Consider the following 24,169-nt stretch of genomic DNA (forward strand, 5'->3'; position numbering starts at 1 on the left):
CGCAAAGAGTCTCCTGAATTATCCCCTATAATTATTACAGGATAATCTAGCCATAAAAAAAAGGAGACTGCTGGAACAATGACTGCAGAGAGCAGATTAGAGCAGGTGTTTTCCATAATTAGATCACTGCAGAAAGATGTGGAAGGTCTGCAAAAGAAGTTTGGAAGCTTTGAACACAATCAACAAGTGTTTGGACAAACTTTCCAGGACTTAAGCAATTGCATGGCAGCCCAGGAAAACAAACTTGCTGGCATAGAGTCCCAGTATGGACGGGATTTTCAGGACATAAGCACGCAAATAGCTGCACAAGTGACTTTACCCTCTGGGCAACCGCCACCAGCTAGCCCACCTAAGTTGCCCCCATTCAGATTTAATGGTGATCGCGACAAATTTTGTGGCTTTGTGAATCAATGTATGCTATATTTTGATGTGCATGCTGACCATTTTCCTACTGATAGATCCAAAGTATTGTGTGTAATAATGCTACTGACCTCACGAGCGCTCGCCTGGGCGAATCCGATGATTTCTAGGCCGCTATGGCATTAATGTTTGATGACCCTAATCGCCGTGCAACCGCTGAATCTGCTTTGTTGTCTTTACCCCAGGCTAAACGTTCTGTTATTGAGTATGCCACTGAATTCAGGAGACTGGCGGTAGATACCAATTGGGACAGTTATGCACAATTGCCTATTTTTAAAAGGGGTCTGTCTAGTATTATAAAAGATGAACTAGCTCGCTCAGAGTCACCACAAGAGCTAGAGACATTTACACAGCATAGGGTGCGCTTAGACATTCGCCTTACTGAGCATAGGCAGGAGAAATTTGCTGCATATAACCGTATTTCTAACTTTTCCCTTCCTTCCAAAGAGCCTGCAGGTAAAACATCTCAGGAAGTGGAGGAGGTGCCCATGCAAATTGATTCCGTTCAGAGACGCGAGATCAATCAGCGCCGGGAGCATCGCCTTCGTGAAAGTCTATGTTTCTACTACGGCCAGTCTGACCACTTCTTGATCAATTGTCCTAAGTGTCCTAGACGGCCTAGCTAGGTGCTAGCAGCAATAGGGGAGTATGACAACTGTGATGAATGATGAATCTGACATCTCTGAATGTAGCCTGCCTTTAAACGCTGTATTCCATTCACTTTCTATGACTTCACCCCCCAAGGAGCTGAAGGAAAAGAACTCTCACTGTTCTCTCCCTATTAAGATCCTGTGTTCAGCAAAGTGGATTTCCAGTTCAGCTATGATTGACTCTGGTGCAGGTGGCAATTTCATGGATAACGCATTTGCCAAGGAATATGGTATTAAAATTCAGCAAAGAGCCTCTCCAATCACCATGGAAACAGTGGATGGGTCACCTTTAATCTCTGGGCCTGTGGATCAGGAGACCGTACCCCTTGAAATTTTGTTGGAGCCTAATCATCAGGAGCAACTTTCTTTCTTGCTAATTTCTTCTCATTTTCCTGTGATTTTTAGGCATTCCTTGGTTGCGTTCTCAGAACCCAATTATCAACTGGGAGACAAAGGAGATTATCTTTCCAACAAGGAGCAACTCAGCGTTAACAGAAGCTGTCCCTGAGTCCACGGCTACGGAACCACATGTACAGGTATCTTCTTTACCTCCAGGATATAAAGAGTTCTCTGACCTCTGTGACAAGAAGAATGCAAATCAACTTCCTCCACATAGGCATTATGACTGTTCCATTGAGTTGCTTCCTGCGGCAGATATTCCTTTTGGTCACGTATACCCTTTGGCGGCACCTGAGCTTCAAGCCTTAAAGGAGTATATTGATGAAAATCTGGCCAAAGGCTTCATACGTCCTTCTTCCTCACCAGCAGGGGCACCCATTTTTTTTGTAAAGAAGAAGGATGGGACCCTGAGACCCTGTGTTGACTACCGGGAACTCAATAAGGTAACCGTATGAAACCGTTACCCTTTGCCTCTGATTCCCGAATTACTGGAAAGAGTCCGCCATGCTAAGGTGTTCTCTAAGCTGGATCTTCGTGGGGCTTATAATTTGCTGCATAATCATCCAGGGGATGAGTGGAAGACAGCATTCAGATGCTGGTATGGACACTTTGAATCTCTTGTGATGCCCTTCGGGCTTTGTAACGCCCCTGCAGCATTTCAACACCTTGTTATTGACATCTTCAGAGATATGTTGGACCAGTTTGTGGTGATCTATTTGGACGATATACTAATCTTTTCTGACTCTCTACAGGAACATGAAGAACATGTCAAAACTGTTTTAAGACATCTGAAAGAGAACTAACTGTATATCAAGCCAGAGAAATGCGAGTTCCATTGTTCTGAGATACAGTTCTTGGGTTATATCATCTCTCCCCAGGGGCTGAACATGGAATCTGGTAAGATTCAGGGTATCCTTGACTGGGCGGCACCCAAGAATGTTTAGGAGGTACAACGTTTTATTGGTTTTGCAAATTTCTACAGACGCTTCATTCGAAATTTTTCTGATATTGTCCGTCCCATTACTTCCTTGACAAAGAAGGAAAAGCCCTTTAAGTGGTGATCACAGGCTCAAGAAGCTTTTGATCGGCTGAAGATCTGTTTCACATCAGCACCGCTGTTGATACACCCAGATCCAACACATCCTTTCATTGTGGAGGTGGATGCTTCAGATAATGCTTTGGGGGCTATTCTCTCCCAAAGAACTGGAGAGAAGGGTCTGCTACATCCTTGTGCTTTCTTTTCCCGTAGACTAACCTCAGCAGAGAAGAATTACGACGTGGGAGACAAGGAATTGCTGGCTATTATTGCGGATTTCAAAGAATGGAGGCATCATCTGCAAGGAGCTGCACAACAGATCATAGTGCTAACTGACCATCGCAATCTAGAGTTCCTTAGATCCGCTAGATGTCTTTCTCCTCGTCAGGCTCGATGGAACTTATTCTTAAATCAATTTAACTTTGTTATGTCGTACCGTCCAGGTTCTCGTAATGGGAAGGCTGATGCTTTATCCCGAATCCATGCTGCGGATTCCGTACCTGGAGCCCCGTCCAAGACCATTCTATCTGATGCCAATTTCATCGGAGTTATCCACGATCAGGACTTGTGGAAGGAGTGCAGGGAGGCCTATGAAGGTGATGTATTTCTGGCCAACCCACCTGTGGATATTAATCTTGTCTTTAAGGATGGCATGTGGTTCAGGGATCGACGTATCTACGTCCCGGAGGTCGTCCGTCTGCAGATCCTCAAGTTGGTACATGACTCCAAGTTGGCTGGTCACTTGGGTACAGAAGACACAAGAGTTCCTGAGCCGATTCTTCTGGTGGCCAACTTGCCTGAAGGATACCAAGGACTATGTTCTCTCTTGCGAGGTATGTGCCCATTACAAGACTCCTCATGTGGCACCTACGGGTCTTCTACAACCATTACCTGTTCCATCCCGCCCTTGGGGGTCTATATCAATGGACTTTATTGTGGAGCTGCCTACATCGGGGGGCATGAATACAATCATGGTGGTAGTTGATCGCCTGACTAAAGCTGCTCATTTTGTTCCGCGCACTGGCCTCCCCTCTGCTAAAGATACAGTGAACTTGGTTATTCAGAATGTCTTTCAGTTGCATGGGGTGCCGGATGAGATCATCTCTGACCGTGGAGTACAGTTCACTTCAAGATTCTGGAAGGGGTTTTGCTCTTCACTCAATATTAATGTCTGTCTCTCTTCTGCTTACCGTCCCCAGACAAATGGTCAGACTGAGAGTACCAACCAGATGCTGGAACAATATCTAAGATGCTATGTCAGCCATCTCCAGGATGATTGGTTGGAGTTGTTGCCGTTAGCCGAATTTTCATATAAAAATTCTCAGAGCGCCTCCACTAAATTTACACCTTTCTTTGCTAATCTGGGTTATCATCCGTGTATTTTACCTAGGTCTCCAATTAATTCTCCGGTTCCAGCAGTGGAGGAAAGGCTGACTGCCATGAGACAAAATCTGGAGGTTCTGAAGGAATCCCTGACCACGGCTCAAGAACATTATAAGAGATCGGCTGATAGATTCCGTAAACCTGCACCCATGTTCAAGGTAGGAGATTCCGTGTGGTTAGCAACTAAGAATCTGAAGTTAAATGTTCCTTCACAAAAACTTGGACAGAAATTCATTGGCCCTTTCAAGATCAACGGTATTGTGAGCTCTGTGGCCTGCCGGCTGAAGCTACCTAGGACAATGAAGGTACACCCAGTTTTTCATGTATCTTTACTAAAGCCTGTATCTCCTAATACCTTCCAGGGACGTGTTGTGCCACCTCCGCAGCCTGTGGTTATTGATGGGCAAGAACAATTCGTGGTGGAGGAAATTATTGATTCCAGGATTCGCAGGAATCGGCTCCAATATCTGATAAGATGGCAGGGATATCCCCCTGAGGAAGACTCTTGGGAACCTGTGGAAAACATCAATGCCCAACAGAAGATTTCTCGTTTTCATAAGAGATTCCCTGAGAAACCAGGTCCAGGGTCGTCCTGAGGCCGCTTCTAAGGAGGGAGTAATGTCAGGACTCTGAACATTTTTTACCTTTTGTGCATTACTGCCCTTTTCCAACATGGCGTCTTTGGTCTCATGTGCACTTGTCTTCCTGCTATAAAACTCCACCCCAGCCTTCAGTCTGTGCTAGATTATTCTGCTTTGCATCCAGCTTCTGATTACTCCCTGGCCTTGCACCTGCTCCTGTGAACCTGTGTTGGAGATCATGCCACTCTGCTCTGAGTTCCTGCTGCATACACCAGTGTTCAGTATCCTCCTTCATCTGCTGCTCGTGTTACTTCCATCTGCATTTGCTGGACATGTAAGCAGTTTCTGCTCTGCAAAACCTGAGACTATTAACCAGGCCTCCCTGGTTGACCTAAGATATGATTAGAACTGCCTAATAGCATATCTATCTGTGTCTGGACTAAGTCAAGGATCTATTTGTGTCAAGTTTTCTCAAGAATAACTGTGCTTCATAAACTTTCTGTTTGTTTGCATATATCTCTGAAGTTTCCTATTGACTGCTAAGCTGCGTTTATTATTTGCACCAAGTGTTATGGACTTGAGTTTCTCTCTGCACCTGGTTGAAACACCGCGTGATAATATAAACTTTACCACTTATAAAACTGTGTCCTGTTGTCTTGTTCCACGCAAAGAGTCTCCTGAATTATGCCCTATAATTATTACATAGAGGAGAGTAGAACCCTCTTCCCCTTTCTGATTCCGGGATTTGAATCAGAACCTTTTTAAGGCATAAATTTATGACCTCCGCTTCCAAAGCTGTCTGTTCAAGGGTGGAAGAATGTAAAGGGGTTAACTTAAACTTATCACGAGGCCATTGATTAAATTCAAGTCTCAGACCATCTGATATTATGCCTCGGACCCAGTCACTATTTGTGATGTCAGACCATGCGGAAGAGAAGGCTGCCAATCTTCCCCCCACGGGGATTGCTAGTCATTGGTCCGGTTTCTTACGTTCTTTCGAAAAACGGCGAAACATGTAGCCCGTACCTCTCCTGCATCTATCCTCCCATCCAAAATTATCTCTACAAGGTGAGGATACGCGTTTTCTTCCGTGGCCAAATCTCCTTCTGTTGAAAGGACGACGGTAAGTTGCTGATGACAAATTAGGGAACTTTTTCTTGTCATCCCGTTTTCTCTAGCAACTCATCCAAGGTTGGCCCGAAGAGGTATTCCCCTTTGCATGGGATAGCGCAGAGTTTTGATCTTGATTGAATGTCTCCTGACCAACACTTCAACCACAAGGCTCTGCGAGCCGGGTTGGAGAGTCCTGCTGCTCTGGCCGCCATTCTAACTGAATACACTGAAGCGTCTTGTCACAGGTATCAACAGCTGTATCATCAAAGGGGTATCTGCGCTTCAATGCCAGTGGTAAAGAGCCTTTCTTTTCAGGTTTCTTCCACTCTCATAGAATTAAATCCTGAATCTTTTTGTTCAGCGGAAATGATCTACGTTTTTTATGATCTAACCCGCTGAACATTATTTCTTGTCTGGAAGGTTGCGTCTTAGGCTCTTCTAGGCCCATTGTACCTCTGACTGATTTAACTAATTTGTCAACCCGGTCCAGAGGTAGACAAAATCTGCCAGAGTCCTCTTCTGATGAAGAGGAAGAGGGAATAGAGCCATAGGAACCTTCTTCTCTTTCTTCCTTCGAAGAATCAGATATCAAGGGAGTTCTATGTTTCGAACCTCCCGCTTGGGATAGGGACCGCAGGGATTCCCTTACTTCCATACAGATCATCTCTTTTAAATTAGCCGTACTCGTAGATTCTTCCGTTACCTTGGGGAGGACAATAAGGGTGATAACCTCTATGCGACCTGATGTCACTCAACCCCTACCACTCCTGTAGACCTCACCGTCTGCTGTATACAGGTGGCGCATAATTTTTTGGGATAAGAATCTGGCAAAGGGATCCCACAGAGGGCGCACTCCTTATGTTTCGTCTTGCCTGTACTTTTTTTCCCCTAAAATGACAAAGTATAAGGGGCCCGCGTCACTGAGTGAACATTCACGTAGGTCACTCACCAGTGCACGCCAAAACAGGTACCGGAATATGAGGGGGTTCTTTCCCAGTCTACGCTCTTGATCCCTGCTTGGAAGAGCTCTTAGGACTGGACTGGTCACTCCTGACACGCTCCTTTTCCATGGGCTTCTGTCGCACTTCATCCAGCAGCTGAGGCCGTTGATCACCATCACTCTCCATGATGAAGATATGGCCAAAAGCAGGGTTCTAAATCCGACACCTGCTTAAATCCCCCTGGATTCCGGTCAGCAGACTGCCAGGCGCTGCCCCATTGGTCCACGCTGTTCAGGCTGCAGCTGGGAGGTCAGCGGGTCCTGTGATGAATCCGGCGTTCAGGATCCGATGGGCGCCGCCATCTTGGATCGACTGCGCATGTGCAGCCACCCAGCGACCCGGAAGTGCCCGCAGACTCTGCCCCCGATGTCACCGCAGCCCGAAAACGCTGCAGAGCGGTGCAGGACGCCGGGAATGAGCAGCAGCGCTCCGGACGGCGTCATCTCCTGACGCCGGAACCCCGCAACCCCGCTGCACAGACCTGAAGAGACGGGGATACTTCCCGGCGCCGTCCTGGGTTCCTTAAGGATATATCCGTAGGCATCTGTCCCTCAAGGAACAGGAAACCAACTGATGCATGGGAGAGGTGCCCCCTTTTGTATACGTAGGTTTCCTGTTCCTGAAGGGCGGATCCCCTCTCTCGTAGTGCTGTCATGGGAGTCCGAATAAAATATGATTTTTTTATTTTCATGGCTCTACATTATAAACTTCTGTGAAGCAGTTGGGGGTTCATAGTGCTCACCACACATCTAAATAAGCTCTTTGGGGGGTCTAGTTTCCAAAATTGGGTCACTTGTGGGGGGGTTTGTACTGTTTGGGTACATCAGGAGCTCTGCAAATGCAACATGACGCCCGCAGACCATCCCATCAAAGTCTGCATTCCAAGCGGCGCCCCTTCCCTTCCGAGCCCCGATGGGTGCCCAAACAGTGCCCCCCCCCCACATATGGGGTATCAGCATACTCAGGAAAAACTGGTCAACAGATTTTGGGGTCCAATGTCTCCTGTTACTCTTGAGAAAATAAAAAATTGCAGGCTAAAAAATCATTTTTGAGGAAAAAAAAAAGGATTTTTTATTTTCACGGCTCTACTTTATAAATTTCTGTGAAGCACTTGGGGGTTTAAAGTGCTCACCACACATCTAGATAAGTTCCTTAAGGGGTCTAGTTTCCAAAATGGGGTCACTTGGGGGTTTCTACTATTTAGGCACATCAGGGGCTCTCCAAACGCGACATGGTGTCCAATCTCAATTCCAGCCAATTCTACCGTACATTGAAAAAGTAAAACGGCACTCCTTCTCTTCCAAGCTCTGCGGTGCGCCCAAACAGTGGTTTACCCCCACATATGGGGTATCGACGTACTCGGGAGAAATCGCACAACAAATTTTGTGGTCTAATTTCTCCTGTTACCCTTGTCAAAAGAAACATTTGGGGGCAAAAAGATTATTTTTGTAGAAAAAATGCGATTTTTTATTTTCACGGCTCTACGTTATAAACTTCCGTGAAGCACCTGGGCGTTTAAAGTGCTTACCACACATCTAGATAAGTTCCTTAAGGGGTCTAGTTTCCAAAATGGTGTCACTTGTGGACCGTTTCCACTGTTTAGGCACATCAGGGGCTCTCTAAACGTGACATGGCACACGATCTCAATTCCAGCCAATTCTGCATTGAAAAAGTCAAACGGCACTCCTTATCTTCCAAGCTCCGCGGTGCGCCCAAACAGTGGTTTACCCCCACATATGGGGTATCGGCGTATTCAGCAGAAATTGCACAACAACTTTTGTGGTTAAATTTCTGTTTTTACACTTGTGAAAATAAAAAAAAAATGGTTCTGAAGTAAAATGTTTGCAAAAAAAGTTAAATGTTGATTTTTTCCTTCCACATTGTTTCAGTTCCTGTGAAGCACGTAAAGGGTTAATAAACTTCTTGAATGTGGTTTTGAGCAGCTTGAGGGGTGCAGTTTTTAGAATGGTGTCACACTTGGTTATTTTCTATCATATAGACCCCTCAAAATGACTTCAAATGTGATGTGATCCCTAAAAAAAAAATGGTGTTGTAAAAATGAGAAATTGCTGGTCAACGTTTAACCCTTATAACTCCCTAACAAAAAAAAATTTTGTTTCCAAAATTGTGCTGATGTAAAGTAGATATGTGGGAAATGTTATTTATTAACTATTTTTTGTGACATATCTCTCTGATTTAAGGGCATAAAAATACAAAGTTTGAAAATTGCAAAATTTTAAAAATTTTCGCCATATTTCCGTTTTTTTCATAAATAATCGCTAGTAATATCGAAGAAATTTTACCACTAACATGAAGTACAATATGTCACGAAAAAACAATCTCAGAATCAGCGGGATCCGTTAAAGCGTTCCAGAGTTATAATCTCATAAAGTGACAGTGGTCAGAATTGTAAAAATTGGCCTGGTCATTAAGTACCAAATTGGCTCTGTCACTAAGGGGTTAAACTGTATTTTATGATCACATCGGATGTGTGGTTTGGCTATTTTCTTGCTGAAGGGGGCAAGTTTACCTTTCAAATAATGTACCATTTGTGTGGGTGCAGTATGAACAGAGATACAAAGTAATCACCAAAAAACAGTGTTTAGAAATAATATATAAGGATTAAATATATATTTTTTTGCATATAATATTTTTCTTGTTCATCTCGCTTGTACTTTGACACGTTTTGTGTAAAATCCAAGACTTCTCCCGTGCTTCCCCCATACTCTGGAACTCTCTACCCCAACACATCAGACTCTCGCCTATTATTATTATTATTATAGCGCCATTTATTCCATGGCGCTTTACATGTAAGGAGGGGTATACATTATAAAAACAAGTAGAATAATCTTAAACAATACAAGTCATAACTGGTACAGGAGGAGAGAGGACCCTGCCCGCGAAGGCTCACAATCTACCATAGAAACCTTCAAAAGGGACCTGAAGACCCACCTCTTCCGACAAGCCTACCGCCTGCAGCGATCCTTTGTCTGCTGAACCGCGGCATGACCAGCTCTGCCCTCTCCTACTGTATCCTCACCCATCCCCTGCAGACTGTGAGCCCTCGCAGGCAGGATCCTCCCTCCTCCTGTACCAGTTGTGACTGGTATTGTTTAAGATTATTGTACTTGTTTTTATTATGTATACCCCTCCTCACATGTAAAGCGCCATGGAATAAATATTGCTATAACAATGTATAATAATAATAATAATAATATAATAATAAAAATAAAATCCTTCTTTGTTTTTTAAATCAGGGCAGAAGAACCAGTCATTGAAGGCGAGACAATTTTCATAAACTCGCATTTTGCACACCTGTGTCAATGCTGTGTTCCTAGGAGCCCCGTCTATCAAAATAGTAAATGATTTAACCCATAACATAGAGAAAAAAATTGAAACACCACAATTTTTTTTTTTGTTTGCCGCGTGGTGAAAATGTATGTAGCCCAGGATGCTGGCATTTAAAACTACAGCTCTGGGTACAGAAAGCAAGCAAGGGAAAGAAAAACTGAAAATTGTCCGCGTCCTGAAGAATTTTAGAGGTCTCCTGGGCCCTCTGCTGTGGAGCGCCCTTGTAACTGAGCCCCGCCTCCTCCCGTTCCACCCTCACCCCGCCTCCTTCCATTCCCCCGTCACCCCGCCTCCTCCCAGTCCACCGTTACCCCGCCCCTACCCTGGCTGGTCTCGTCCCGCCTCCTCTCTTTCGCGCATGCTCCGTGCAGTCTATGCGGGCAGGGGAGGGCTGCCGAGTCTCCCAGAGGAAGCCGGATCCCATCACAACAACAAGCAGCAGCGGCCGTGGTATCCTGAGGCCCGGCATGATGGGGGCCGCCCGGGACCCCAGACCGGACTGAGCGGCAACGGGTTACAGGCGGAGGGAGTCCCATGAGGCCGGGACCATGCAGCCCTCCCCGCAGACGTACGACTTCTTCAGCGAGGAGAACGGCCTGAAGTGGCGGGGGCTCTTCGTGCCTGCCCTGAGGAAGGTGAGCCTGAGGGAAGGATGGAAGAAGCTCTCTAGCCGCCATGTACCTGAGAACTACACTTCCCACAGTTCGCTGCCGTTTATTGGCTGTTATCTCAATAACGGGGCATGCTGGGAGATGTAGTTTTCATGTGGCATAAGATGACATGTTTGGGTATTAAGAACTACAAATACCAGCATATCCTTAGTGAATGGAGCAGGGTTAGGTGCTGATGACTTGGGTCAGCTGGATATCTCAGGAAGAGTCCAGAAACCCTGTAGATTCCCGAGGTCTGTAAGTGTCAGGGGATTGTCAGCAGCGGGGTGTTGGGATGTGGCATCATGTGCCGGATTATCCAACATCCTGGATTATTTGGTTATCACCTGCCTGCCGGATTAAAGGAATTTCCTTTTGCTTGTTCATGTGTTGTGATCATTTGCAGCATGCCGGATTATTGGCAGATACCAGTCACACAATATGTATTCACTGACCCTCTGATCTAATCTGAAGAGGCCTCTGAGCATGCTGGGGCTTGTAGTGTGTGCACAGTAGCGCCCACTGCTGTGTAGACTTCCTTACAGTTCCGGCAGTGTCTGTGCTGACTGCTGGGCCAATATTACAGGTAAAAGTAAATATTCAGAATTTTCTATTTTTTCTTTTCATTACCTACTTTGATAATTTGTTAGAGATGCTAGAAAATAGCATCCGGTGGGAGTTGTGCTCTAGGACTCTGAACAGTCTGTATTGCGTGAGACATGATATTTTTTTCATTGTAAACAGCGCCTCTCTTGTTCAGGTGTCTGTGCCTGGTATTGCAGTTTGTTGCTTTGTACAAATGAATGCTGAGGTACCAGACATGGGGTAATAAATGTGTCATGGCAGATCCTTGAGAAATGCCGTCACACAGCCCCATTTGATTTAGTAGGGCCACTGTGCAGTTCTCTGTGTGGCCGAGCCGCTGTCCATATCCATGAGGGTCTCAGTGGGCAGACCCCGCCAGTCGCAGTGTTGGCTGGCGTAGTACCCGTTGATGACGTGGCTTTATTATGGGGCGCGGATGGATCAGACATTGACTTGTCACCCGCTAGTTCTCCGCTTCTGGCAGCGAACCTTGAGCATCTCCAGGACAAGCCGCCGGGGGGCTCTTGGCAGGTAGCGGAGCCCTGGATATTTACAAGAAGCCACTTGCTCATTTATGGTAGCGATCCACCGTCTGCTGCTCTTCGGGCCTAACTGACTTGTATAGGAACCATAAAATCGCTTCAGGCCTTCTCTGGTATCACCTCACTTTTATCAGTCTGTGTACACGGTCGGGGAGCTGATCATCATCACAAGATGAACTATACATCTCAGCATGCATTCAGCTTCTGAACACTAGCAGCAGACCACTGTAATAGTGGACCCTATAAATGACCCGTATAATTTTTTCACCTGTACATCCCAAGTTACATGCGTTTTTTTATGTAAGGAGGCGATATAGCATTGTTCATCCTGAGCTTGCTGATTCAGGAGCATATCAGGGTGCGGAAAAAGTTCAGGAGCCATAGCCAAGTTGGATAACCGTTCCATTAGGCTTCTCCTCAACCTTCCGCACTCCAGCCATATACATGGGAAGTGGATCTGTAGATCCTGCTATTAGGGGTGAGCTCTGCTGACAATTTGCCGTCCGGGAGGGACCTACCCATGAGATTTCAGGTGGTCCCTTACATCTAGAGCATTTGTACATGACATCTAGTAGCTACTTCTACTCCCCATAAAATAATAAATCTGTAGCTTCTTCCGTTACAAATTTCCATTGTGCCGTTCCTCTGTAATTCCTCCTAGAAATGTCATGTAAATTGCTTGTTACTGGCTGGAAGTCCTCACACTGCCCAATCAGTGCTGTCTGTGACGGTGCACACGCCAACGAATGGTAACACCCAGTTGTCAATTTATTCATACATGTCTAGGAGGAATAACAGAGGAACGTGGCAACAAAGAGGAATGAGAAGATAATCCAGAATTGTTATTTTATGGGGAATACGGGTATTTGCTTAAACAGACAATTGGCTCGTCCTAAGAATAACATTTATCACCTTTCCAAATCCATAATCCGTGGTGGTCTAACTGTCGGGACCCCCCCAAGTTCTGTGTCAATGAGAATTTCAATCAAATCAAAAGGTTTAACTGCATCTACTTAAATGGCTTGTCCACACCGGAACATTTTATTTATTTTTTTCATAAAATACCCCAAATATTTTAATACTTTAACAATGGAGTATGCTCCACTTACTGATCACCCATCCCCAATCTTCCAAAAGTACAGTCTCTATATTTCCTATTCTCGCTGGACTGGCTACAGCCAAAGATGCCAGTGATTGGCGGCAGCGGTCAAATGTCCATGTGCTAAGAGGTCATCACTGCAGCAGAAAGTAGAGCCCGCCGCAGGAAAAACTAATATTTGAAAGGTAACATAGGCCCCTCTGTCCAGATCCCGTAAGGGCTGTGGACAAAGTTGTCTTTTGAAGAGCGAGACTTCCCGATCCCGTTGTTTTGCAGGGACTTGCTATGATACTCTGAGCCCAGAGGATGAGACTTTTATGGGAAAGTGAACATTTCACCTACATGTCAAAAATTCCCACAGTTTTCTTTTAGAAGAACCATTGTAGGTGATTAGATTTCTATCTGCAGTGTTTTACATGAAATATTCATGTCCTCCAGGAGCTCCGGGTGTGAAAGTGCTCAGACCTCCAGAGATCAGCTGTGATTTATGGTGCAATTCCCTGCAGCGCTACCACAGGATAGATGAAGTATTGCACGGTGCCCATGCAAAGCAGTGGGATGTCTGTGTAATGCAGGACAGGATGGCTCCTCCAGAAATGCATACTCTGCAGGCAAGAGATGAGGATCCTAAAGAGGGGACCCCCATCTAATGACTCAGTGGGTTTTTGCTAACCAGAGACCCCCTTTAGTTGATCCTGCCAGTTTTGGTGGCACCATGGAGACCATATCTATTGTTAATTTTTCTTATTCCCTTTAATAATCTTTTCATCAATGGGGGGCAATTCTCGATGCCCATTGTCTGCTGACTCCGCAGACTTGTCCATTCTTTATCCATCTTGCTCTGACTGCTAGTAAACCTCTTGGTGTCTACGGTCACCAGGTACGAACAGGAAGTTCAGGTTTTATATACTTTTATGCCTTGTACCTCAGCGCCACAGTATGCCTCAGCTTTATTGCCCTCTCATTTGTCTCCCGTTGTAAGTATTGCTCATGTCGTCTTCCAAATTCCTTAACGGATTGATCCACGTGCAACTTTGAACTAAAACATAAAATTGCTAAGTGAGTAGTTACCGTAAAGGGATCGTTCATTTTAGGTCACTGATGATGGAATATTAAAGAATATGTCCATCTCTGGACCCAGAAAGCATATTTTAGGGTGTGATGAACAAAAATTTCCATAAATCGGCATCGTAGCTTGGATTGCCAGCACCTGAGACGATGCAAGTAGTGTGCCCTTGTTACATATAATTCTCCCTTAAAAAGTAATGAGTTCCCTCTCCAAAAATAATTATGCCACCTCCATTGGTGTATCTGAGAAATGTGTGGTGCTTCATTTCTCCTCCAAGGGCGCTGCAGGGAAATAGGAAACTTAATATTCTTTCCTACAGATCACGCTGATCACTGGAGGACTCAGAAAGGGACGCTGATCAGCTCTTTATCTAGGATCCCACCCTCGCTAATAGCCTGATTTGGATATCCTCCTTAGGATATGTTTCCACGTTCTGTAAAGGCAGCGCTTTAGACGCAGCAGATACCCGCTCCGTCCAAAGCGCTGCCGGCTTTTGTACACGCAGTGATTCCACATGTGTTCATTGAACCGTGCGGAATCACCGCATCCTATACATAGGACTGTGCTATTTGTCTTGCAGAGATTGAAGATAAATAGACATGCTGCGGTCTGGAAAGACGCGCCGCATGTCTGGATATTCATAGTGGATTTGCTGTAACATCTGGGCGCTGCGGATTGGACGTTATATTGAACATACCCTAATTCTTTATTGCCAGTTGAGCTGCATTTTAACATTATTTGCTTGTTCTTGCCACTTGATGGTCTCTATTTCCAAGAATTTCTGACACTTGTGAGTGTGAAATGCTTCACTGGAGAACAAGCACCCCTCTCTGCTCCCTTCACGGTCCTGACATGGGAGTGTTTGTACTATTCATAAATTATCTCTGGAAGAAGTCATCACAAGGGGTACGTGACATGAACCGTGCCATGTCACATGAACCTTCTGGGAAGTCACCTAGACTCCTGTTACCCATATAATGCGGGTTCCAGGGGTGTTAGAGTATTTGAGCTGGAGAGTATTGGTGGATTATCCTGATAGGTGAAGGCATTGTCCGCCACAGTGCGGATCAGGGCATCTCCGTACATGGATGTGGGTTCCTCTTCTGGGATCTGCACTTTTAATACCTCTTTAATCTTAATCTTTTTTTTTTTTTTTACACTTTTTTTACATTACCGTAAAATCGCTGCAGGGGATCAAATATATGGACTCCATTGTGAGCCGTGTTAGGACATATTGGGCCCCTTGGGCGGTTTCACGTGCTGCAGTTTTTATTTATGGTTTAATGTCACCAGATGTTAATTTCAAACAGATCTGTTGCCAGTTATTATTTATTATTATAGCGACGTTTATTCCATTTTTATTCCAGTTTTCCCAATATAAACTGCATGCATTATTAGACTGATCTCTTATACTTGATAAGGCTGGTGTACTTACTTTGGAATTATGTCAACATGACTATCCTGGCATTTTACACACCAGATATTAAAGTGATCGTTGAAGGGTCGTAGTGCTCAGACCCTGAGTTATCGCACAACAGTCGATTGATCATCTGGGAATCCCAGTGGTCAGTCCTCAAATGATTGCACACCCGTGGGTTAATTATTGGGGGGTCCTAGTGGTCAAACCCTGAGTGATGGCAGACCCATGGATTGATCACTGCGGGGTCCCAGTAGTCAGACCTTGAGTGATTGCTCACCTATGGATTGATTATTGGTTTTCCCAGCGGTCAGACCATGAGTGACTGCAAACCCATGGATTGAGTGTTTGGGGGACCCAGCGGTGGGACTCTTAGTGGTTCCATACCTGTGGATTGATGAAGGGGGTCCCAACAGGCAGACCCTGAGTGATTGCACCACCATGGATTGATCATTGGAGGGTCCCAACAGTCGGACCCTGAGTAATCTCACACCTGTGGACTGATCATTGATGAGGGGGTGGGGTTCCAGCAGTCATACCTTAAGTGATCACACACACATGGATTGGTGATTGTAATTGTTGGACAACCCCTTTCTCTGTGCAGTGGATGTCTGGATCAGGAGATTCGGGGTGATTTTGTGCCCACTTGATTAGAGGGATATGCCCGTGAAGGAATCGGCGGGTGTAAACCCACACTGTGCCCGGCTTATCCCTCCTCCGTAGTAAGTACCAGACTCTTACGTGGCTGGTATATCTGCGCTGAGCTGCGTTTGGATCAGAGCGAGCTGTCATGCTCTCCGAGGCAAACAAGAATCCATTAATACCCCCAAAGTGCTTGGAAAATGAGCTGCAGTCATTAAATGGAGCTCAGGTTACAGACTATTCTTGTCTTGTGGAATCGGAGCAGGAGAGCGCTGGCCGGGACGGCCTGTGTGCTGCTGCGTGGCCTGGCGCTGTGTGTTACATTGAATAGATTCGGGGCTTTTTCAGAAATATTGGCTCCTTATGGTTTTTACTTTTTTTTTTTTTCTTCCACTTTGTGACAATTTGCTGTAAATATTTCCGTCCGTTTCTATATGTGGCCGCACAGCTGCCGGCTCAATGCTCTGTCTCGCAGCTATTCTTCCCAACCTCCCCTATACACGTGCCCGCACAGATCTGATCACACTTGTGCATGATGACATGTTGCCCATGGGGGCAACATGTCGGGACATGGGCCAGCCAGTCACAGCCTGCTTTAGTGATATTACTGTTTTTTAATGTCCATGAACCCCTTTAAATCAGAGAAATCAGCCAGTGGCTCGTCTTGTCTGCTGGAGGATTACACGGCCCCCATTAAAATTAAAAAAGTCAATCTGTGTAATACATGAGAATGCCAAGTAACCTAGTGGTGGGCCCACGGGCTTTGCCATACCAAGCAGGTGGCAGTTCAGGACTGGATGACTGGTGCTGGCAGCCGCTTGCCAATACCGGCCAGTAATGGCTTGGCCGTCTAAGAACTTAGAGGATTCCTTTCTCAGATCAGTGGGTAAGACGTGACTTTATTCTGCAGCGGACACACCCTGCTCTGGCAGCCATGTACCCGCATTCTGGTTTTGCCTGTTAATCAACTTTTTTTTTCTTAGCATTATCAAAGCCTCAGGCGTCGGATAAATGCTGCGCAATTTCCTGTGGACGCCAATATAAATTGGTGATGGGTAGTATGGCCTACCGTACGGCCTCCCACTGTCTTGGGTAGGAAAGGAGATGTCATGGCATTGCCAGGAAAGAAGTGTGATTTCTGCTGTGGAAGCCGTACTGGCCGTCATATTGGCCACCCTTCTCCATATTACCTCTGAGGGACAGCGGAGAAGAGTTTTTAGGCTCTTTTAATTATTGGTGTTTTTTATTATTTTTGGACTAAAAATGCTCAGTAATAAAATGGGTAAGCATATTCCATTCTAGCTTTTTCATAAAATCTTAATATTTTTTCTCTCCCCAGGTCCAACAACAAGTACATCCCACGCTGTCCGCAAAAGAAGACTCGTTGTACTATATAGAGGAGCTCATCCTACAGCTTCTTAGTAAATTATGCATTGCTCAGCCCCGGACAGTCCAAGATGTGGAGGTTAGTGAAGTTAAAGGGGGTCTCCAGTCGTACAAATAGGATGACTTGGCCTGATTGGCCGTCAGTATCAGATTGGGGAGGGTTGACTCTCAGCTGAAGGAGCTGCGATACCTGCTGCAGCCCTTTAATCAGATGATTGTCAGAGATATGACACCCATCAATCTTAGTGATGGCCTAATAACTGCAGCTCTTTAGTGTCTTCCTATTTCACACACAATATGGCCACAAGTTGCATAACAGTCATGAGAGAACAGATTTTAGAATTTAGACAATCTATTAAAGGAGGGTTTTCAACATTATAAGTGAGTGAAGTTTTGAAGTGCTTGAGAAAATGATCGACTGTGCAATGTACTTGGTATTAAAAATCTTCCCCTTTCTCAAAACTTGAGGGCTAATTCTGTAGTTTAAAGGGATCCTGTCACCCCCAAAAATGTTCGGGTCCGATGGACGCCTGCGCACTGCAGTACTTTGCTCTACCCTCAACAGGGCAGACAAAGTACGCCTGCGCGGAGCCGCAGCGTGAAGACCAGAAGAGGATGTCATCGTAAGAAGATAGGAGGCCCATCGGACCAGAACCATACCGGGACCGCCCCTGGGTGAATATAATCTAACCTATTTTTCTCATCTTTCAGGTTACATCGGGGGCTTATCTACAGCATTCCAGAATGCTGTAGATAATCCCCTGATGCTGTTGGGCTTAGCTCATCTTCCATTTTGGAGGTGACAGGTTCCCTTTAATGCTCGCTGCCTTAGTTACTGGCCACCTCTGCAGTTATTAGCAGTTGCTGGTCTAGCAGCACAGCGATTACAAGCTTTTAGCTATATTGCTGCTCTGCAGCGCTTACAAGCTTTTAACTATATCGCTGCTCTGATGCTGGCAGGGGTCCGGCCGCCCTCCGTCCCCCAGAGCTCTTGTATTGTCTCTTCATGCAGCATGGGAGCGAGGTCAGTTATGGCCGGTTGCCGCTTGTCCTTGCTGTCAGTCATTCTGAAGTAGACATTGACCTTTCTTTGTACTTTTATCCAGTCTGGCACAGGAGGCTTCGTGTTAATGGTTCAGTTGTGGGGCAACTTCTGTGGTACAGTATACACTATACATACCCATTCATCATCTCCCTGCGCTGTGGTCTGGTCTGGCACAGGTTTACTGGTCGTTCGCCAAGACTTGCATTTTAGTGTTGACAGGCGCTCTTTCTTTATTAGCGTCCACGTGTCATTTCTTATTTAGGAATGGTTTGTGGTGTACTTGTGTTATTAGTTTTTTGGGCACTGAGCATACCACCTCCCACCTCTAGGAAATGACCTTTGGGAGTCTGTATGGAAGTATAAATGTATGGGGGTCGCTTCTGTACCCTCTCCACTTGTCCCATGATATAAAGCCACAATTAATGACATCTATAATTGTAATCCTGCTTAGGAGCGAGTGCAGAAAACCTTTCCGCATCCCATCGACAAGTGGGCCATCGCTGATGCTCAGTCTGCCATTGAAAAGCGGAAGCGAAGGAATCCCCTGCTGCTTCCAGTAGATAAAATCCACCCATCGCTGAAGGTAACCATTCCTTATACTATTTCTTCTACAAATCGCGTTCAGTTCTTCCTTCTAATATTTTTTTTTTATACACTCTTTATTTAGAAAATTTCAATAATATAACAGGAAAGGGAAAAAAAAAGGGTAAATATTTTCAGAAATAGTAAAAGTATATAAAAACAAACAAACATAAATACAATCGTAATAAACCAGAACGATAACGCTACAAGGCTGCGGATTTGCGAACCAAAATGGTTGTAAGAAGAATTTATAAAAAAAAAAACAAAAAAAAAAACAAGGGACAGTTGTGGGGAGGGACATGGGAAGGAAAGGGAAGGGTAGGGAGTCAGAAAGTCCTGCTTAAAATAAGAGATTAACTAAGCGATTTGGGAGATCAAACTCAAATTGAGGCATCAACATTACAGAACAGACTATATGTGAAGAAAAAAGAGAAAAAGGGAATAACAAAAGAAATTTGTAGGGAGACAGAAATCAAGGATTACTGGTTGTGCTTATTTGGTGATCCCCTGAGGCGTTCAACCAGGCTATCCATGCGTTTAGAGTCTTTAGGTTTTTAGATCCTGAAAGTCTAATTTTCTCGTATATACCGATTTGGTTGGATTCTTTTATCCATTCTTTGACTTTCTTCTGATATTAAATGTTAAGAAAGCTGGGTGACAACTATTATGGTTGTTGAGGGCTGTCACACTATTTCTGAAAACTGTAAAGTAGCTTAAACAGTAAATAGAAAAAAATCCAGCTCAACGAGGTGGTGAAAAAGCAAAGTCTTGGTACTTTATTCACTTCATATCAAAAAATAGAGGATAAAACATGACCCTTAGTCATGATGATTCACTTCATGACTAAGGGTGCTATGTCACCAGAAACGCGTAGATAGTGTTTTTAATTATATTGTGCTGTTGTTTTATCCTCTATTTTTTGATATGAAGTGAATAAAGTACCAAGACTTTGCTTTTTCACCACCTCGTTGAGCTGGATTTTTTTCTATTTCCTGCATTCCTCACGCCTTGACACAGTGTTTCCGTGCTCCGAGCCTCCAGGGACTACAACTATGATGAGCTGGATTTTTTCTTTTAGCTTAAACAGTGCCTATCAATCCAGGTGACTTCATAATAAGTTGTTACACTGGCTTGTGAAAGTGTTTACCCTCCTTGGCTTTTACCTATTTTGTTACATTACAACCTGTGATTAAATATTTTTGTATTTTGATTTGTGTGTGATGCATCAGCACTAAATAGTCTTAAGTTGGTGAAGAGAAGTGACAAAAATATAGGCATACATTAAAATAATGGACTCAAATAACTAAAAATTGTTATATTCGTATGTATTAGGCCCTAAAAATTTATGGAGCAAGTAATTCCCTTCATAAATCCCATGCTCAGTGTCACAGAGTTACCGCAACAGAGAGGAGCCAGAAGACTGCAGAGTCTGATTGCTCCTACTCCTGCTCTGAGAAGAAGCGCTTCTCCTTCGTTTTAATGGTGTTTATTTCTTTTGGCAGAACAGGGGTTAATCAGCCATGTTAGAAACTCTGAGCTCTCAGCTGAGCTCAGTTATCCACTCCATCCTCTTTATAATCTGGGTCCTGATTCTAATCCATGTCAGAGCTAGCATTTGCTGCATGGCTTAGGAGGAGAAGTGTTCATATGAGGAGTTTTTGAGGAGTTATCTGTGACTCATGCATGGTTTGTAAGTGTGATAATTCCTTCCTTCTACTACTTTGGTTTTTCGACTGTCCTCCACTTCCCAGTGCATTCCTCTGTTAAATGTGAGTGAATAATTTGTATGCCTGGTATTTTCAGTTTATCCTTATTTGTTTTGCCTTGTTTGTCAGGTTGTTGTACTGCGGTGCACAGTAGCGCCCCTCTTCCCTGGGTGGGGTAAGAGAACAGACGAGGGCTAACTCAGGAGATAAGGCAAGGGTGGCGGCCCCGTCATCTTCAGAAGTATCCCGGGGAATAGGTCAAGCTGGTGGTAGAGACAGGGATGGAGACCCTGGTCCCGGGACATCCGACAGCTGAGTTGTGACATTACCTTTGACCGTAACCATTTTCTGATCCATTATGGGTTCTATTACTGCCCTGATGGGGCAACTGATGCAGCTCAGTCTATAGGCGACAGATTTACGCACGATTGTTTTGCAGCACCCTAATACATCTATTGCAGAATTCGCCTGACAGGTTCTTTGGGGAGGGGGCGTAACAAGTTTGCGGTTTTCAAGGAGGCCTGTAAACTGTACTTTAAGTTGCGTCCCATTTCATCATGTACTGAGGAGCAATGTGTGGGGATAATAATATCTCTCCTTCAGGGGGACCATCAAGCATGGGCGTTTTCTCTCCCGTCTGACTCTGTCGCTTCAGACGGTAGAGGGATTTTTTCGGGCACTGGGCCTTATATACTGGGCCTCTGTATGTTGGAAGTCCAAGGGCCATGGGAGATTGGGTCTGAGTCATTTGAGGAACCCATGTAGGTGGGTGCGGCAACTCAGTAGAAAAAAAAAACAAAAAGAGGACTAAAAATCCTCCAAAAGTTCAAGAATTAATACAGCACAAAGGGACTGCAGGGCTTACCTACGTTTCCAGGTCTCAGAACTAGTGTACTCTCAGGATGCAGCAAGCCCATGTGATATAGATAGCAGCAATACAGACGCAAAATACTGATGACGCAACCACTCACAGCCTACCAACTAATGGAGGGGGTGATTGCTTAGTATCTAATTGCACAAGAGGCTTGTATAGGGCGCTGTTCACATACAGGTAATGCAGTGTTTGGTTTACACTAGGGCCTTGTAAACTAGGTTGTCTGCCCTCATGGGAATCATCTAGATAGTGCTGGGCAGCCCACCTTCGGCATAGCTAATAAGTTGTAAACAGACACTGTCCTGTGTGTGACCAACACCATTTACCAGCCTCTTTTGTGCAATCTAAGGCTAGTTTCACACATCAGGTTTTTTGCATCAGGCACAATTCGGCGAATTTGTAAAAAAAAAAACGGATCTGTTTTTTTTTCTCATAGAGTTGTATTAGCGCCGGATTGTGCCTGATATCCCAACGGTTCATCCGTTTTTTGCCGGATCAGTCAAAAATTAGTTTTTTGGCGGACGGAGAAAACGTCCAGAGCAACTTTTTCTGTCCGGCAGAAAACAGCACAACGACTGATCCTGCCGAAAACAGCAGCAAGCACGAGGCAAGGCGCGGGAGCGCTGCCACCACAACCTTAAAGCATATCGCTTTCTCTCTCTGGACTTTACAGCCCATTGTACACATAACCACAACCAGGGAGGCTTCCCTATACATTGTACATCCACCACCAAGACAACATTGACGACGTATTGAATAAGACCTGGGATAGGTCAAAACGTTATATAGTCTCTAATTTTTTCTGCGCTCTGCCACTTTCTACTGTTTTTTTTGTTCTCACCAATAAACGTTTTTTTTCTTGCATCACTTGAAAATCCTCAGAGTGTGCTGTGAATTTCTACTTTGTAACTAAAGGTACCTTCACACGAAACGACATCGCTAGCGATCCGTGACGTTGCAGCGTCCTGGCTAGCGATATCGTTTCGTTTGACACGCAGCAGCGATCAGGATCCTGCTGTGATGTCGCTGGTCGCTGAATAAAGTCCAGAACTTTATTTGGTCGTCCGATCGCTGTGTATCGTTGTGTTTGAAAGCAAAAGCAACGATACCCAGCGATGTTTTACACTGGTAACCAGGGTAAACATCGGGTTACCAAGCGCAGGGCCGCGCTTAGTAACCCGATGTTTACCCTGGTTACCAGCGTAAAAGTAAAAAAAACAAACAGCACATACTTACATGCGTCCCCCAGCGTCTGCTTCCTGACACTTACTGAGCGCCGGCACCTAAAGTGAAAGTGAAAGCACAGCGGTGACGTCACCGCTCTGCTGTTAGGGCCGGAGCTCAGTCAGTGTCAGGAAGCAGACGCTGGGGGACGCATGTAAGTATGTGCTGTTTGTTTTTTTTACTATTACGCTGGTAACCAGGGTAAACATCGGGTTACTAAGCGCGGCCCTGCGCTTAGCAACCCGATGTTTACCCTGGTTACCCGGGGACCTCGGCATCGTTGGTCGCTGGAGAGCGGTCTGTGTGACAGCTCTCCAGCGATCAAACAGCGACGCTGCAGCGATCAGCATCGTTGTCGCTATCGCTGCAGCGTCGCTTCGTGTGAAGGTACCTTAAGTATCACATAGTCTTGTCAGTGTATATATATACTTTACCTTTTATGAAAGGCCACAGAGGCTGCTACACCATTAACAAGAGGCATCACTAACGAACAAACACCACCATGAAGACCAAGGAGATCTCCAAATAAGTCAGGGACAAAGCTGTTGAGAAGTACAAATCAGGGTTGGGTTGTTTAAAAAATACCAATCTCTGATTACCCCGGGGAGCACCATCAAATCCATTATCAAATGGAAAGAACATAGTACCACCACAAACCTTCCAAGAGAGGGCCGCCCACCAAAACTCTCAGCCCAGGCAAGGAGGGCATTAATTAGAGAGGCGACACCGAGACCACAGGTTATCCTGAAGACTCCCCAAATGTATGGTGGAAGGTGCTGTGGTCAGATGAGACCAAAACTGAACTTTTTGGCTACCAAGGAAAACTGAAGTTTTCAGTTATTTTGTTCTATTTGTTTGCTTTAAATGAGCTAATGCAAACTCTCAAAAAGAAAGTGAAATTCGAGGCTCTCAGCTAGAAAAGCATAAAAAATGCCAAAGGAGTAAATACTTTTGCAAGCCACTGTATGTGTACTTGAGGAATATCACTATTTCTGGCCATTCTGTAACTTGTACTTTGCATTTTTCAAAATGCAGTTGTCCCTGAGCTAGTGGGTAGCGAATAGCTGCTTTGAGGTTTCCCACACATAGACACCAGGGATTACTCCTCTCCTGTGTCTATGAAGCACCTGATTAGGAGCAGCAGCATGGAGGAGATTATACAGCAGTACTGAGCAGTGGAGATGTGAATTCACTATTCGGATGTTTGGTGAAACTTCAGTGTTGATTTCATTACAGAGCTGGTTAGGAAAATTTGCGTCACTACAGGGTGGTCCATTTATATGGATACACCTAAATAAAATGGGAATGGTTGGTGATATCAGCTTCCTGTTTGTGGCACATTAGTATATGGGAGGGTCGAAACGTTTCAAGATCGGTGGTGACCGTGGTGGCCATTTTGAAGTTGGATGTTTTG

At 45.0% G+C, this 24,169-nt stretch overlaps 1 protein-coding gene across 2 annotated transcripts in view; it reads left to right on the plus strand.

Moving 5' to 3' along the window:
* The first annotated feature begins 10,290 nt into the window (after positions 1–10,290).
* Positions 10,291–24,169, plus strand: part of SOS2 (SOS Ras/Rho guanine nucleotide exchange factor 2) — an 86,290-nt gene continuing 72,411 nt past the window's right edge. For both annotated transcript variants that reach the window (XM_077267329.1, XM_077267331.1), the window contains exons 1-3: positions 10,291–10,569; positions 17,278–17,403; positions 18,821–18,952. In XM_077267329.1, the coding sequence (XP_077123444.1) occupies positions 10,483–10,569; positions 17,278–17,403; positions 18,821–18,952 (345 nt within the window). In that variant the 5' untranslated portion in view covers positions 10,291–10,482. The remainder of the gene's footprint in view (positions 10,570–17,277; positions 17,404–18,820; positions 18,953–24,169) is intronic.

Source organism: Ranitomeya variabilis, chromosome 1, assembly GCF_051348905.1.
Source record: "Ranitomeya variabilis isolate aRanVar5 chromosome 1, aRanVar5.hap1, whole genome shotgun sequence".
NCBI classification, from domain to species: Eukaryota; Metazoa; Chordata; class Amphibia; order Anura; family Dendrobatidae; genus Ranitomeya; species Ranitomeya variabilis.